This window comes from Culex pipiens, chromosome 2 (assembly GCF_016801865.2).
Source record: "Culex pipiens pallens isolate TS chromosome 2, TS_CPP_V2, whole genome shotgun sequence".
NCBI classification, from domain to species: domain Eukaryota; kingdom Metazoa; phylum Arthropoda; class Insecta; order Diptera; family Culicidae; genus Culex; species Culex pipiens.
In genome coordinates this window covers 164,189,286-164,205,500 of record NC_068938.1, presented here as the reverse complement: position 1 = coordinate 164,205,500, position 16,215 = coordinate 164,189,286, and the positions used below count along the sequence as shown (strand labels likewise).

At 38.8% G+C, this 16,215-nt stretch overlaps 1 protein-coding gene across 1 annotated transcript in view; it reads left to right on the top strand.

Moving 5' to 3' along the window:
- Window positions 1-16,215, top strand: part of LOC120418471 (uncharacterized) — a 78,331-nt gene that overhangs the window by 24,785 nt on the left and 37,331 nt on the right. Inside the window, exon 2 of the mRNA XM_039580904.2 lies at window positions 9,493-9,597. Coding sequence (XP_039436838.1) covers window positions 9,538-9,597 — 60 coding nt within the window. The 5' untranslated portion in view covers window positions 9,493-9,537. The remainder of the gene's footprint in view (window positions 1-9,492; window positions 9,598-16,215) is intronic.

The following is a 16,215-nucleotide window of genomic DNA, read 5'->3' as shown; positions in this document are numbered from 1 at the left end:
TAAGGTGATGTCACGATTTTTTTCGTTCAATTTGTTTGTGAAAATAGCCTAAAATGTGACAAAAAGACTCACGAAAATGCAGGATGGTATGTCTCTCCTAAAAAAATACCAAAATCCTTTACTACAACTGTTTTTTTGAAAATCATAACATGTCTAAAAGGTTTCATTGAATTCGGAGTGGGTCGGGTGCAAAAGTACCCGAAAAATTCCCGATTTGAGCTGGAATTGCTCTGATAAGAAATATAACTTTTTTTGTTTCTCTTTGTTTTGTCGTTCGTGTCTGTCCCGGGTGACCTTGAGCGGTCATTGTCAACGACGACCAACTTCTTTTAAAAAATCGTAAAAACGTGAGAACTCGTGATGGTTAGAAGCAATGCTGTACCTAGAGGTAATCGATGATTGAACAATATTTTCATGTTAGTCATGTTATTAAAAAGATTTTTGTTATCGGAAAAGGGGAGCTCAAGTGACAAAAAGGATTTCTACAAGTGCTCTTCAAAATAGCTACAGCATTAAGTTTGGACCGCAACAGAGTTAAATTCAAATCAAACCTTCTTCCAGACAAAAAAAAGGTCCAATTATAAGTTTTTGTATGTGTCCGCTAAATCTCAATTTGTTCTTAGAATTGCCAAATTGTCAAAATATTGATTTATGGTCAGATTTTATGTTATTTTTATGAAATATGTTTAATTTTAACATTGAAACATACACTTACCTATTAAATTTTGAGACTTTAAAATGAAGTTTTTTCGAGTTTCAAAAATAGCATTTTAGATAAATATTTTAAGCGCTTTTAGTGGTCGATGTCCACTTTCATATGCAACCTCGTGCTTTGCGCTTTTGCGAAATACTTGAGTTTTAAATTGCATAGTTCAAACATTATAATGGCTGTATATTTGAATCAATAAGACCAAGTTTCAAAATATAAAATGTTTGTTTTTCGGAACTCATAAAGTACTCAGCTTTCACCTAACCATAATTCTGAACTTCTACGTTTAAAAAACTGGTCTTCGACAAAGTTGCTGGGTATGTCCAACAACTTTTGAGTATAAAATACAAAAAATATACATGAAAAGATTGATTTTGCTGAAAGTCCATAATTTTGAACCAACCTTATTTTCAACCAAGCCAATAATTTGCCTAAAAATCTCGTTTTTTTCGTTTTACAGATATTGAAAAAAAAATCTTAAATTTTTAAAAGCATTTAAGGTTTTGGGCTATTCAAGTGTCATTTCGCCAAAATTTACACATTTACTTTTTAAGCTTAAGATGCAAGCTCAAGGTGTAATAGATTATATTTTTTAAATTGAGAATCAGAATAAAAAATGTTTGAAAAAATCGTTATTAATTGTACAATGTTTTTGAATTTGCAAGAAGTTCATTTTACGAATTCATAATAAATTATTAAAACACAAAGAAAATACAAATAAAAAATCAATACGAAAATAAACTTTTAAAACAATGCTGTACAAATCAATGAAAATAAATTAAAATTTCTTATTTTCATATCGTTATCCAAATATGATGCTCTTATGACAAATACTAAAATTTGTTTCACCATAAACTGTCGATCTTCTCGATATCAATATTGCTCCATCTGTTTCATTTTTTAGTCCCTTCAAATAGCATGCTTTGATTTTTTGTTCTTTAATTTGATACCTCCTGCTCTCGACGGTCCCTCCAATATCGACACAGAGAGAGTCCACTGTACATATTTTTTTTGTAATTCATTGTTACACTCTAAAAAATAACCATGCAAAGTTAAAAAATTTTAAAATGTTTTTTTTTTTGTTTTAAATGAAAAATGCTCCATCTGGGTTATGCCAGATTCGAAAAGTGCATTAAATTTCCCATAAAATGACATGTCCCAAAAAAATATTGTTGAGTTGAGTTGAGTAACGAAAATGGCAGAATTTTTGGAACCATTTTTTGCAAATATATATTTTTTTAATGAAAAATACTTTTTTCGGAATTCTGAATACGTTATCAATTTTACATAAAAGTCCCATTGACACCCCATTTCCTAACCATCACCATTACAGGCTGTAAATTGCTGAAAAACAATGTTCAATATTCGAATGTTGAAAAATGGAAGGGGTCGTACCGCCCCTTCGTAAAGGGATATCGATAAATGGAGCTCAGGTTCGTGCTCAGGGACAAAATTTACCCCTTAGGACAAAGTTTCACGCAAATCGAAGAGGGGTCTGGGTAGCAAAACTCGAATTTGATGTTAAAATTAAGAAAATATGATTTTCTTATGATTCGAGTATCCGAGGTCCATACAAACCTTCGGATTGTCGAAACTTCGGATAGTCGAAACTTCGGATAATCTAGACCAGCGATTCTCAACCTTGTTCTAGGCTGGTACCCCCTGCTATGTAAATCAAGTAGGCCCGGTACCCCCGTTGAGAATCGCTGATCTAGACGGACTCTAAATCCTATTTCACGTAAAAACTTGTAGATTGTAGTATTGAGTGTCATGTTAAGAAAGCGTTTTCAAACTATCAATTTTTTAAAACAGCACATGCATGTTCCAAGAAAAACTGCCCAATTTTCATTTTCAGAATTAAAGTTTCTTGACCCCCCACAATTACCGCCCATAATCGGGCCAAATTGCTTGTAGCCCACACCGCGCATTTTAAAGCCATAATAGTTTTCAGCAATCTCGGCCCAGGGATATTATCGTATACATTACACATAATCAGCCCCGGTTTTTGCAACAGGTTCCCGGGCCGCCGCCGCGCCACGCATAACTTAATCTGTCCCATTTGGCAGTTTGCTCTGGGCGCTAAATCAATTTAGTCTGGCCGTCGTTGCTTGCTCGGGCGGTGAGGGCAATTTGCATTTTAAAGTCCCCGAAAGTTGGTTTACCTCTCGCCCGAAGGATATACTTTAGAGCGGTGCGTTGAAGTTTTTTTTTAGCAAAAATACGAGCGTTGGAAAATGTGCGTAAAACGTTGTTACCGTTCCGCCATAAATTCTTTTCACCTGACCGTTCGTCATCAAAAAACGGCTACTTCCTGTGTCGCTCAACGGTATTTTTTTTATGAAAACGACCCAATCTTGACACGCTGCGGCACAATTTCTCAGCGCGCTGTTTTGATCGAGCTCGGATTAAATGCATGTTTTTCTCTTTATTATGAACTACCTTGGGTGCAGCAGCAGCTTAACACCCTTTGATCGGCAGTTGAGCCGTTTGTTGGAGTAGCTCGTTAGTGAACTTGGCGCTGATCTGTCGTCCCATCAGCTCTCGTTTTTCGGTGCGATTTATGTGCGGAGATGAAGCTTCCGATCCGATGTCGTTTACAGGGTCGTTAAGAGTTTGGGGCGGCAGGTTTATCCGTGTTGGATCAACACAACGAACCGAGCTGCTGCAGTGTGTCAGATGCAGTTAGGGTCTGATTTATGAGCAAATCGATGGGATACAAAGTTGACCTTTCTTAAATTGGCTTCCAGAAGTTGAATGAAACAGTTTTTTAAAAGACGATGTCAGGGCTGTGGAGTTGGGTATCCTCTTAAGTGACTTCGACTACGGCTTCTGGAGATCAATCGACTCAACTAAAATCGACTTCAACAACAACTCCCATACAAAGTTGTTGAAAAAAAACCTACTCCGGTTTCTGGATATTAACCGAGTCTGTTGTTCCAGGCTTTCTGACATTTGCCTTGTAATGAGATATTTGATATAATGACAAAATTAGATTCATATAAGCCTGTAGAAACAATAAACTCTCCCTTTTCCAGCGCAAACAAAAACGAGTTCTCCATTTCGATTCAAGCACTTTGACATCGGAACCCCTATTCGAAATCAATCCGTTCGCGGGGAGAAAGTCAATAATTGCCGACTCTGTGTGCGCCGTCCAAACCGCAAACCCTTATTTTCCTTATAAATACCCCATTTAAAGTACCCAGGGGCCTCAGCTTTCTTCCGCATTGGTCTCCACAGCAGATATCGATCGATGATCGATGTCAACCCTTAATCGACTCTAATGGCGCACAATCTCCCGGGACCCCTAACTCACTGCCCACGTTCAAAGCTCAACCTCGATGGGCAAACGCGTGTGTTTCCGTAATTAGTTTGTTTCTCGCATCTTTCAAAGCTCATTAACATCAGACTTGGTGTACACGACGGACCGTCCAGGTCTCTTCGAGGTCCCCACGATGTTTGAACCACGAGGAGGCAAGGCAACACGTTCGGGTGAGGTAAATGGCTAATTTTTACAGCGATTTCTCGGGCATCGATTAGTTTCTATTTTTCAATTAAAGTGTGAACCCCCTTGCGTTGGAGACGACGAGGGAGCGAGCAGATCTTGGGGATCAACGGATGTTGTTGACCACGATGCGTCACGGAAGTTATCGTGCTTCCGTTTAAGAGTGGCGTAACTTCCTGCGTGGAGCGATTGTACCGTTGTGTGCTAACACAGTTAACTCGCCTTGTGTAAATCTGGTTAAAACGATTTATTTATTTTTTAACTCTCGTCGATGTGCCTTCCGAGCATCGATGCTACGAAAACCCCTTAATTATTTTGTGGTTTTAAACATGATTAAACATGATTTTTCAACTCGCACACTCGTCGACGTGCCTTTCGAGCTTCGATGCCACGGAATGTTCTTTACGATCGCTTGGTAGGTCGCCAAAATAAACTAACAGAACCAACTCTATTATTAGCAATAACCCTTTTTCAGCACACTAATGCCGACCCTTACTGATGGTCACCACCAATTCCTAAAACGACTTCTAAACCCTTCGCAAGACCATCAATCCAGTGAATGGATACCATTCCATTAAAACGTTATTAATTGCAGCCGAATCTTCGGCGGTACCAAAAGCAACCTTGATGCACATTCCACCGTCGGTCGATCTATTATAGCTATGCACAAAGATCAGCCCCCTTCTTCGACGAAGAAGCACCCAAAAACCGTTCATTAGCCGCGGTGATCTTCGAAAACACATCAAGACCCATCCAACCAAGCCGCAGCTGTTATGAACAAAAGCAACAGAGAGCGATTAAGCGTAATTGAAAAATCAATCGTTTCGGGCGACCATCGAAGGTTCTTCAACGGTCAACAGAAGCTCGCTTCGCTGCTTTGAATAAGGGAGTGCGGTGCAAACCATTTTTGTGCTTGGTATAAAATTCGCGGCTATTATGGCGATTTTGACGTTTCACAGCGGACGCCATTATGGCATCTTACAACTTTCTGTCAAAACACTGAAAAAAAATCGTCACATTACTTTTACACCAACTCCCTACAGCCAGCGTTGCAGTTATGAAGAAATGCGCTCGAACATTGGGCAGATGCGCACAACTGACGTATTTTTATGGCTGGTTTTAGGCGCACTCATGTCGATTTCGTGCCTCAATTGACTTTAACCTCGAAAGGCACCACCAATTACCGCGAGAAGACCTTCTCGAATTGAGATCACCAAATCGTTTTGTTTGCAATTTTCGGCCCGAAGAAGAGCTTCATCGCCCCGATCAGTAACAACATATCATTTGGTCGGAGTTCGGAGCCCACACTTCAAGTGCTTCATTGGGGTGTGTTTTTGGTGCGGAATTGGTTTCGGGGGACCCTTTCGGAAAGTGAAGTTCAATGGCTCCTTCACTTTTGATTCTTCTTTTTTTTCTCGAGTGAAATGCTACACCGGGTGAGTGCCAAGTTAGGGTGGTCAATAACAATTAGCTCGGCGTTGAAATGGAGTACATCCTGCCCGGCTTTGTGTGAATTTTGACGTAGTGGCCATGAGGGCACTTAAGAGGATTTGGCCTTTTCGGTTGAAGGTGAGAACGTAATTGAACACTATTGGGGAAAGTGATTTAATGCTAACCTTTGAAAAGGGAGCAGAAAAGGTTAGGGTGCGATCTTTGCACGTGTTTAAGATGTATAGTTCAGAGAAAGTATCATATTTTATACATTTTCGGCATAAACATTGAGGCACGTGTTGTTTTGCATACTAAACGCGGTATTAGACTACATTAAAATTTGTTTCAAATAAAAACTGTTTATTTGACAGTCATAATTTTATCAAACGATAATGAGAGAGCAGCAAATAAATTGTCAAACACAAAAAGTCTTTGTTATAAAACTATGTTTGATATAGTGTAATATCTCCTTAACCCAGAGAGTCATTTCTGTATCGTTTTTTATATGAACCCGCCCAAATATAACACAGTACTCCTTTGTTTCAACTCAGACAGCTCCAAAAATAATTCAAAAACAATCATTTCGTAACAAAAGTGTTGCCGATAATCTCCCTCCGCGCGACGGCTCAAAAGGCTTGATTGTTTTTGACAAGCTGTCAAAGTGGTGGCGGCGCGCGGCGGCACAAATTTGAATCAAACGAACCGCGCATCAATCACTCGCGTTCGGGCTGAACTGCGTAAGCCCGGTTGATCGTGACCGCGCCATCAAGTGAGCACAATTATTCACACCTTGCGTCTGCGTCTGTAAAATAAATAATACAATAAATTTAAAAAAATCAAAGTGTAAATTTTTCACAGTGTCTCCCCAGATGTCACCTGTATTTATTTTGCTCCGACCTTTTCACGAACTTTAAATTACGTCCTACCGCATAAGGTCCGAAGCTGGATTGCGACACCGGTAATTCAAACGGGGGAAGTTTCAAATTACTAACTCACGTAGATTTTGCGTGGGTGAGAGGGAATCGAATTAGGCCATTTCAAGCCTCATGTTTGTTGCGTCTTTGCCCGTATGACATATACGAGGGGGAAAACATCATTAGTTTGGATTAATAGCAATGAAATTGATCCCCGTTGTTGTTGTCACGCTTCCAATCAACGTGATTTGAGGTTGAAGTGAACGAAGTTGAGTCAAACATATCCGATTTGTTGGTGAATCACAGAGAATTCACAAATTGACGAGATTCTCTTTTTAAATCCATCAATGCAAAATTTAACTGTCAATTTTATTGATCTGAAACTCACCACGAAATTTTGAATTCACCACAGCTTATTTACTTGCGTTTGACAGTTTCTTGGAACAGTTCGCACGCACAATGGTAAATCTACAGGTGAATAAGCTGTGGTGAGTTTAAAATAGAAATGGTAAGATTCGTAACATTCAAATTGACCGTTAAATTGCTGATAAATGGATTGGAAAGAGAACCATGTCTATTTTTCTGTGAGAATGAATGAATGAATGAATTTTATTTTAAATTTTGTGCTAACTTTTTTCCTAGGTTTCAACAACCAAATGTCAATAAAAATGACAACGTCAGCCTTAATCTTTCTTGTCACCTACCGCAAATAAATGCATGCAGCTTATTTGGCAACTCTCCGCGCACCTGTTATTGCAGACCTTTACTTCAATATGACTCGACCCAACCTTTACTTTTCAAGGAAATTATGAGTGATCTGACGACGTCTTCGACCAACAACAAAAGTGCCCTGCCTGTTGACGCAATCCGTCGTCGAGTCGTCCCAGGCAGCAAATGAAGGTGAAAGCTGTTTTTCGAACCCCGGTGTGGTGGCAAAATACCAGTCTCAATATGCCGCGAAAGAGGCGGTCACGCGTGCCCGGGTATTTTAGCGACTCTTGTTTTTTCGGGAAGTCATGAACTGGTGTTGTTTCGCGGAACTTGATCTTCTCACAACCAAATTCAACCAAAATGTCAATGTTCGAAACCCACGACAACCAGCTTAGCGAACTGTTGCTGTATAAATTTTCGGCCCCAAAGGACTCCCGAACTCCATTCCGACGACCCACCTCGAAACTGGATTCCGCTATGATACCGGTCTTTGCACACACGCTGCCTGCCTGCTCGGAGATGGTGTCCACAGTAAATTGCCATCAGCCGCCGCCGCCACCCAAAGTAATTTCGGGCCACTTTGTACATGTGGCGAATTGTTCGGTTTCGCATATCTCTTGTGCGCCCACAGACAAACGGACAAAAGTTTCTTTTTTAAATTTTGATACAGAGATCAAAATTTCAAAGGCCAACTTGAATATTCGGAAATTCAACACATCAACTTTGAGACTAACCACAGCGTTTGACAGTTGCTCGAAACTCTCTCTTATGAGTTGTAAAAAATATGCAATGATTCGCGTCTGTTTGTCTGTGAGTTGTAGCTCAACGGCCAACAGCGCCGAGGAACGCGAAATATAAAAATCCATTTTGACAGGATAATTATCGATTCGAAATAATTTCCTCTCGGGGTCGTTTCGATCAGCGGTAAATGTCACTTACGTGGGAATTTTGGATCTTCACCGGATCACCGGATCGGATCGGGGTGAAAGTGAATTGAAGCGAGTTTCTGGACGGTTATCATTGTGTTGGATGGGTGAAGCGGATCATCAAAAATACAAAAAAAAGTATGATTTAAAGGTTGTGTTAGTAGCTGACTACAAAATCTAGTCTAGAGATATCATAAGCTTTTAAAAATGTCATATTTTTGTTTAACATTCAGTAGGATAGTCCATCTTTTAACGATCGGAAACTCACCACGGCAATTTTGAATTCACCACATCTCGTTAACAATCGATTGACAGCTGCGTTTCGCTCATTCACAACCAGATGGCTCTAGTAAAGAGTGATTGATAAATTTTTGCAATGAATCATATATATTTGTCTGTGGCTGACTAAACAGATACCTAAAAAGCAAAGCAATCCACTTTAACGACCCCCGGGTCTTTTGTGGGCTCTGTTGCAAGTTTCTGCTCATTTCTAGGCGTCCAAAGGTTATGTGTGGTGAGTCACTCAAAACCTCTTTTACGCTAATGGACCGACGTTTTACTTCCCCATCCGATAGAAGGCGTGGTCAGGCAAATCTCGTCTCGAAAAATGCCACCGGGTCCGTCTGGGATTGAACCCAGGCCATACTGGGGTTTGAAGGCTACCACGATAACCACTAAACCACCGGACCCGGCGAAAACAGATACCTATTCGCCTTAATTAATGCTTTAATTTTACAACAATGTTACGAAACATTTTCACAACAGTCCAGAACACACAGCAAACCAACCATCAAAACCGGCAAAATTCGCACAAAATTTACATAAACCAAGCCGAAAAAAAGGTCATCTACTTTCCATAATAACTGCGTTACCTCCTCCCAAAGAACACGAGACACTTCCGCCCTGGCGCAATTAGTTACGCACAGAACGAGGGCAATTAAATTCAGCTTCAGCTACAACACCGGCCAGCTCTCTTTACTAAAATGGGGTCGCGCACTCCCTTTCGAATTCATCATCCCGGGAGAGACTTCAATCAACTGAGGAACAAGCGACGAACCCGAACTTCATTGACTGAGCAAACATTGGCGCGCTCAGACGGTCGCACAATTCCGTTATTATATAAAAATATGAATTTCATGTTTCCATAATCACCCACGGCGGCGGTTATGGAGCGCGCGTTCTTCGGCAAAAGACGCCGCCATGTTTAATGCAGCCATGACACAAAGAATTATTCATATAGTATAACGTTTTAATGCAACAACATTCTTTCTTTTCTTTCTCTCCCTTTCCCCTCTGCAGATCGAAACCAATAGACCATGTGAAACAGGACAAATACCCCCAGACATGCATAATGAGTCTACAGTACAAGCAACGAGGGAGAAAACGCTCCCCAATAGTGTACCGGTAAGTTTCACCTTAAGAGTGGGCACAGCAACCAAGGAAGTTGTTGTCTTCTTATGCCAAAATTGTCAAACTTACGGACCCAATGTTTTAATAATCTGATTGTAAAAATGGTTCTGTAGACAGGGAATGAATGACAAATTATATCAATAGTTCCCGTAGTTTCTAAGATACTAAAATATCTGAAACACAAATCTTGATGCAAAAAGCTCTGGTTGATGTGCATCGTTAATGGAATAGGAATTTTCTAAAAGAAAAAAAATAAACACGATTAAAACTAAATTTGTGTAAAAAAAAAGTTATAAGGAAATATGTATATGGTTTTGTAAGGTAATTTTAAAAGGATACTCTATTTTTCATAAAGGAAGTATTAAAATATGACATACAAACAGACAATATCGCACTTTTTGACAGTTTATCAGCTTTGTTTGTTTACCTCCATTTGCTTGCAGAAACGACAGCCTGGCTTTGTTTGCTAGTTTGCGAGTTTGGACAACTGTCAAATACGAAAAGTGCGAGTTTGTTTATTTGTTTGTTATAGTCTAATACCTCCTTAAGTTTTCAAAATCTTTAAATGTATAGATGCATAAAAGTGTACAAAAACAAATTCAATTTGATAAACTTAAACCCTTAATAAACCCAAATTGTTCAAAATAATCAGAAATAAGTAGATTTTACTGTTGTTTAAGGTTTAGCTGAAAAAATGGCTACACTGTATAAGTTAGAAGTAAGAATTAGTCATAAGTTCATCTTGCTCATTTGTTCTTTTTTTTTTCTACAAATGATTTGCGAATTTAAATGATTTCGATTTTTAAGCATCAACAATCTAGTTATCAAGTTCTTATGAGCTGAAGTCCGAAATTGATAAGAATGTGTGACTAACATTTAAAAAGGGTGAAATATTGAATTTGTGTCCCTTTTGCAATGGGTTGACATTAAAATTATCATTTTTTTCAAGCTTCCCTGCACCGTGCGGTACACGCGGTTCACTTGCACCTCGGGTTTGCTTTGCGCCTGCTTTGTTCGGTTTACACCCGTACCCGACTCACACGAACCGAGGGTATTTTGGTTCATAGTACCAGCGCACCACGACACTCTCGGTTCGCCGCGTCGGTTTTGTGTCTGGCACTCACCCATGGCATGAACCCGGTGTATGTGCCAAGGTGCTTCACTCGATACGAGCCGAGGTACGTGCCGTGGTACGCGCTGGCGGTACAAAACGGGTTCAATACCACGGCGCGTACCACGGCACACTGGGTTCATGCCATGGGTGAGTGCCAGACACAAAACCGATGGGGCGAGCCGAGAGTGTCGTGGTGCGCTGGTACGATGTACCAAGATACCAATACATAAATGGGTTCAGGCACGCACCGAAGCTAGAAAACCAAACCCGCGGTGTGCGTTGGCACTGGCGCATGGGAAGCTTGATTTTTTTTTTCGAAGTGATCAGAAAATTTCAAGAATGATTCATTTTTGGATATTGAAAATTTTACCATTGAAATATTGACATTTGAAAATTTAGCGCTGTCTGGATGACACTTGGAAAACATCAATTTTATTGTTTTTAAAACTTAAGTGGTTCAGGAACGAATAAATCACGCTTCAACGATTCTTAGACAAATGCATTGGAAATTTTGTTAGATGCTTGAAAAAAAAAATCCCGAAATGAGATACGAAAAACATTTTTGATAAAGTTATTTTATCATAGGTTATTTTTGTGCAAAATTTGCTGAAGTTTCCTGAAAATTACTTACTAAAGAAAAGGATTGGGTTTTAGATGTCTAAACTTCTAAAAACTGGCCAAAAATTGACAACATCATAACTTTTTCCTTAAATTCTGATAATTCATGAAGAATACATGCAAAGCCAATATGTTTTTATGTATTTTTTGTCTGTTCTACAACTTTGTAAAACATTTATATACTTTAAAATATTTCTTTTTTTCATCAAAAACTAGTAAAAAGAAAATCTTTCCCAGTTCCTGAGGGGAACACCCGTGAAGAGTATCGGGGCCGGCATTTACAAAGCGGATTCAGTGACAGTTAATTGATCAACTAAATGTTAACATTCCATAGGTTGTCTTCCTAAGGTGTCTTGATAAGGTCCAGTTTGTGACGATACACTACCTTCCCTTTACTAAGCAATCGAATCCAGAAGAGAAACGATCACCAGTTGTGTTGGTCCGAGCCGGGATTTGAACCCCAATCTACCGCTTACTAGGCGGGAGCGTTACCTCTAGGCTACGTGGATCGGTCAACATTTCAGCGAGGTTATGTAACGGTGACCTGCAGATGATGGTTGTTTGGAGCATAAGTGGTCTGGCTTGTTTTGTTGCGGATTTTGATATTTTTTAAATTTTTGAAATGGGTAAAAGTTTTAAAGTGAAACTCTAGTTTAACCTACAACTTTTTGCTTTGCCGAAGACATTAAATAAAAATTCTTTTCCGGGATACCGATGTTCGAATATTTACGCACCATTTTTGTATGGATTGCTTCCAAATTGTATGGATTTTTTTTTCTTTTTTCCCTTCCCTTCGTCTATTTCCGATCCGTGTTTCCAAAATTCAAAATTTATCCTATAAGGCTTTAAACCTTTCCGGACTCAAGTTTTATTTAAAACAAAACAAAATTTAATTTATTTACGGGAAAATGATTTTTGAGACCATACGAAAATTATAGTATGGTTCAGAATTTTTGTATTCTTGAGTCAATATTACCTAAAAGGGTCAATATTTTTTCCTTGAAAATGTGTTTTTAGCAACAAAAAAATTACAAAAAAAATATCATAATTTTACCCTCTACTGCCCAATTTTTTTTTCGAAAATTCATTTTGAGCAACTTTTGTTCTACGAAAAACTTTTCTTCTCTTGTTTTATGTTTTTCTTTTTTTTTTTAATTTTTAGCATTTTAATTTGCATTTATCTTGTTTAGTTTATGTTTGTTTTCGGTAGCATTTGGCTTATCCTACCACTTCCTATAATTACATTTTGCCTATCTAATTTTTTCATGTTTTTACAGTCACTTTTTCAATTGTTTGCTTGTTTTTCACACTTTCTGCTATAAAATCGCACCTCATTTAATTTGCAAAAAAATGCGTAGAGGCATAGTCTGGGACACTTCAAAAATTACTGCATACTTCTTTTTACTTAAAATATAAGAAATGTTAGTAAACAACACAGCCAAAGTTGACCCCTAAAAAAACATTTTAAAAACATTAGCAAAGTCACATTAAACAAGTCAATCTTCCAACCTATTTTTTTTCTAAAATTTCAAGAGTTCTTCTTTCCAATGCTTTTAGAAGATCAAAAATTGGTTGAAAATGGATTTTTGGCGATTGTTTAAATCGAAGCCTGTCTAAAGACGGAATAGTCTCAACATTTGAATGCAAAAAGTGTTTTAAAATGCATTTTACATTAGGTCAACTTTAGCATGCATGATTCTAAATGCAGCGGAATACATTTTAAATTGATTTCAGTTGGTTGCACTTAAATTTCCATTTAAATTTTGAAGATTTTTGAAACATTTTTTTGCCCCCTGATTTTTCAGTCCAATTTGAAGGGGGTGATGACAAAAACTTTTAACAAAATTTGTACCAGCCTTACTTTAAAAAATATAATAGTGACCACATATAAATAGCGTACCTTATTTAAAAAAAGAAATCAGCAAAAAACACAGATTTAAGTTTGTTTTTAAACATTTCTGTGCATTTTTTTTCATGTTTTGTGAACCTATTTCCCAATCAAATGTATGTTAAACCCACCTAATTGTTACAACATTCTTTCCATTCACGCCTAATTGCTCGACCCTGCGTAATGTGAATCCCATGCGTTTTGCGCTGATCCATCATCTAGTCAAGTCGCGTACTGTTCCGTCACGCGACAGCAGTATTGTCTGCCCCGGTGCCGAGGTGCTAGTAAACTCTCGTCTACATGACAGTTCTTTCCAGCCCTAAATTCCTACTCCGTAGACACATGCAGTTGCGTGCCAGCAGCTCTTTCTTGATGGGGCGTTGCCATGCAAAAGTTATCTCACCCTTTCAACATCCCAAACATATATGCACGCGAGAACCCACCGAGTCTGTCACAACGGGGGCACGCAAGGTTGTGTTTGGTGAGCTTTTAAGTTTAGTTGCGAGATGTAGCGAGAGAAGAAAAAAGTTGCAGGTTATGTTTTAGTCGAAATTTCAGCATCTTAGCACGATTTTTAACCCGAACTCGTATCAAATTTGGCTGTCATGTTTAACTCAGTTGAATTCTCCAGAAAATTTTAAAGTAATGGGACGCAATTTCGGTCCAAAAAGATACTTTAAAGCTGTATAGGCCCAAATAAGGTACAATTAGACTCATAATAGGTACACTTACTCCACGCAAACAAAAACAAAAGAAGAGAAGATGATCTTACTTATTTTTTTAAATGCTCTCATTAGCAGCGATGGGAAGCTGCCATGTGCAGTTGCCAGCATTGCGTATATGCACTTAAAAGCAGATGAAGTGTTGAAAGAAGCGAATTACAATGTAATCAACAGGTTACCACCACAAGGTAGATTGTAATCTAAAGGAGGGAGACAGAGAGGAAAGCGGGCACAATAAACCAGATGACACATACGCAGATAGTGATCAACGACAATGATGCTCGAGTGCACCGTTGTTGTCGATGATGCGGAATCGCGATAATTTTGCACGTGCAATTTTAATGGAAATTGTGGTCATTGTTGAACGGCTCGATTACATTGTAGTGGGATAAATTCTATTCGAACTGTTCATAATGTCTCACAAGCAGTGTAAACACAATTTGGATTTTTTTATGATTATGAATTTTTGGGTAAAAAAGTACAAAAGAAATTTTTTCGGGTGTTTCGAAACAAATTTTTTACTAAAAAGATAAAATCTAAAGCTAGACTGAAACAATCCAGATCGTATTTGAACAGTAGATGAGTAAGAATGTTAGCTACAAAGTGTCAGGCCAATTTTTTGAAAAAAATAATAGTTTTCGAGAAATAACAATTTCATTGAAAAAGTTACAAAGCTTGCCCTTAGCCCTTAAACAAGTAAATACACCCAAATGAGAAAAAAATCCGTATTTTTATCACTAGCTCTATGGCGTAAAGCGAGATAAGGATGCTGCAAAGCTGTCAGAAGGGCTTAGAACAAAAAAAAACAGAGATGAACGACATTTGTTGTCACGGATTCTTCTTTTGGGTGTAGAATCAACTCAAAACAAGAAAGTTTAAAAAATGTCAGCGTGTGGGCAAATCCTACATCAAACGCCACTCCCATTTCCGCAAAATTTGAGCACTTGAAACCTTTTCACGCACAGAAAGGCTCCATCAAGCAATCAACACCCGTCACGTGGCTTGTCCGGCTTAATGCGCGTAGGAGGTGGACTCAATAACTGCACATTAAATTATTTTATGATCCGAACGTGAATTAAAACAGCTACAGACCCGCTTTCGCTCTCTGTCTGTGCAGGAATTGTGGAAAGGTTGATACAACTAAATCAACCATAAAATTAACCACCCCGGATTTGACTTTTGCTGTGTGGTATTGTTGTTTTTGCCATTATGATTCGCCCAAAGGTGTCGGAGGAAACAGACAGGCTGCAGACACCTCAGCCTCTTCGCGAAAAATGATCCATCATCTGAAGAAGCTTTTCAGGAAGACAGACTGAAGAAGACGACTTCAACGACAAAGCGAGCAGCCTATTGATATATGAAACAAAACCGGAGCAAGAGTCTCCCAACGAAAGCAATCCCACCAGCGCGAGGTGTTTCCGAGTTGAGGTCGAGGGTCTCCTCACCTCTTCTTGATGTGGCATGACGTGTTTGAACTCGCGGCCCAGGTACTTCTTGCGAGTTAAATGGAACAAAACAAAAGCACTCACCTGCTATCGCGCGCGGTGAACACGAAATACAATTTTTTTTGCACTGGAACAAGCAAAAACACACTCACACGTACAAAGTGTTGCGATATTTGCAGCTCGTAGCGCTTAAAACGCTCGATTTGAAATGGTTTTGCGCAAGAATTTCTTGACCGTGAGGTGGAGTCACTTAGAAATTCAAGGAAATCTTTGGATCATATTTGATTACTTGAAATATCATATGATAATCCACTTTTTAAGGGGATAAGGGAAAATCTCCACGATATCCCCAATAAGTTTTGCTTGGAGTTTTGACGATTTTTTGGTTTAGGATTCGTTCGAAGCATGCGTTGCGACTCATGACATGATATTTTTAAGGGATTTTTTTAATGCTAGCTATTTTTTTAATTTTCAAGATCTTCATACCGTATAATTTGAGAAATTATCTGGAAGTCCAAAAACTTCGTCTTGATGTTCTGTTGGGTTGACTGTGGTGTACAAAGTCACACTACATTACATTAGGTATCTTCCAGCAAAACGAACACCCTAGGCAAAAAAAAATCCTCCTCCATAATTGAGTGATGGGAATATTCGCTGCCATCATGTTCGCAATCTTTTGTGCTTTGCCAAGAACTCTTCATCATCCACAAAGCATAAAGTGGGAAGATACCTCGAGGAGGTTCCCGACAAGGAGGGGGATCATCCACCGCGCTCCGCACACATGCTCCGAGGTAAACAAGAAACATAGACAAAGACATAGACAAA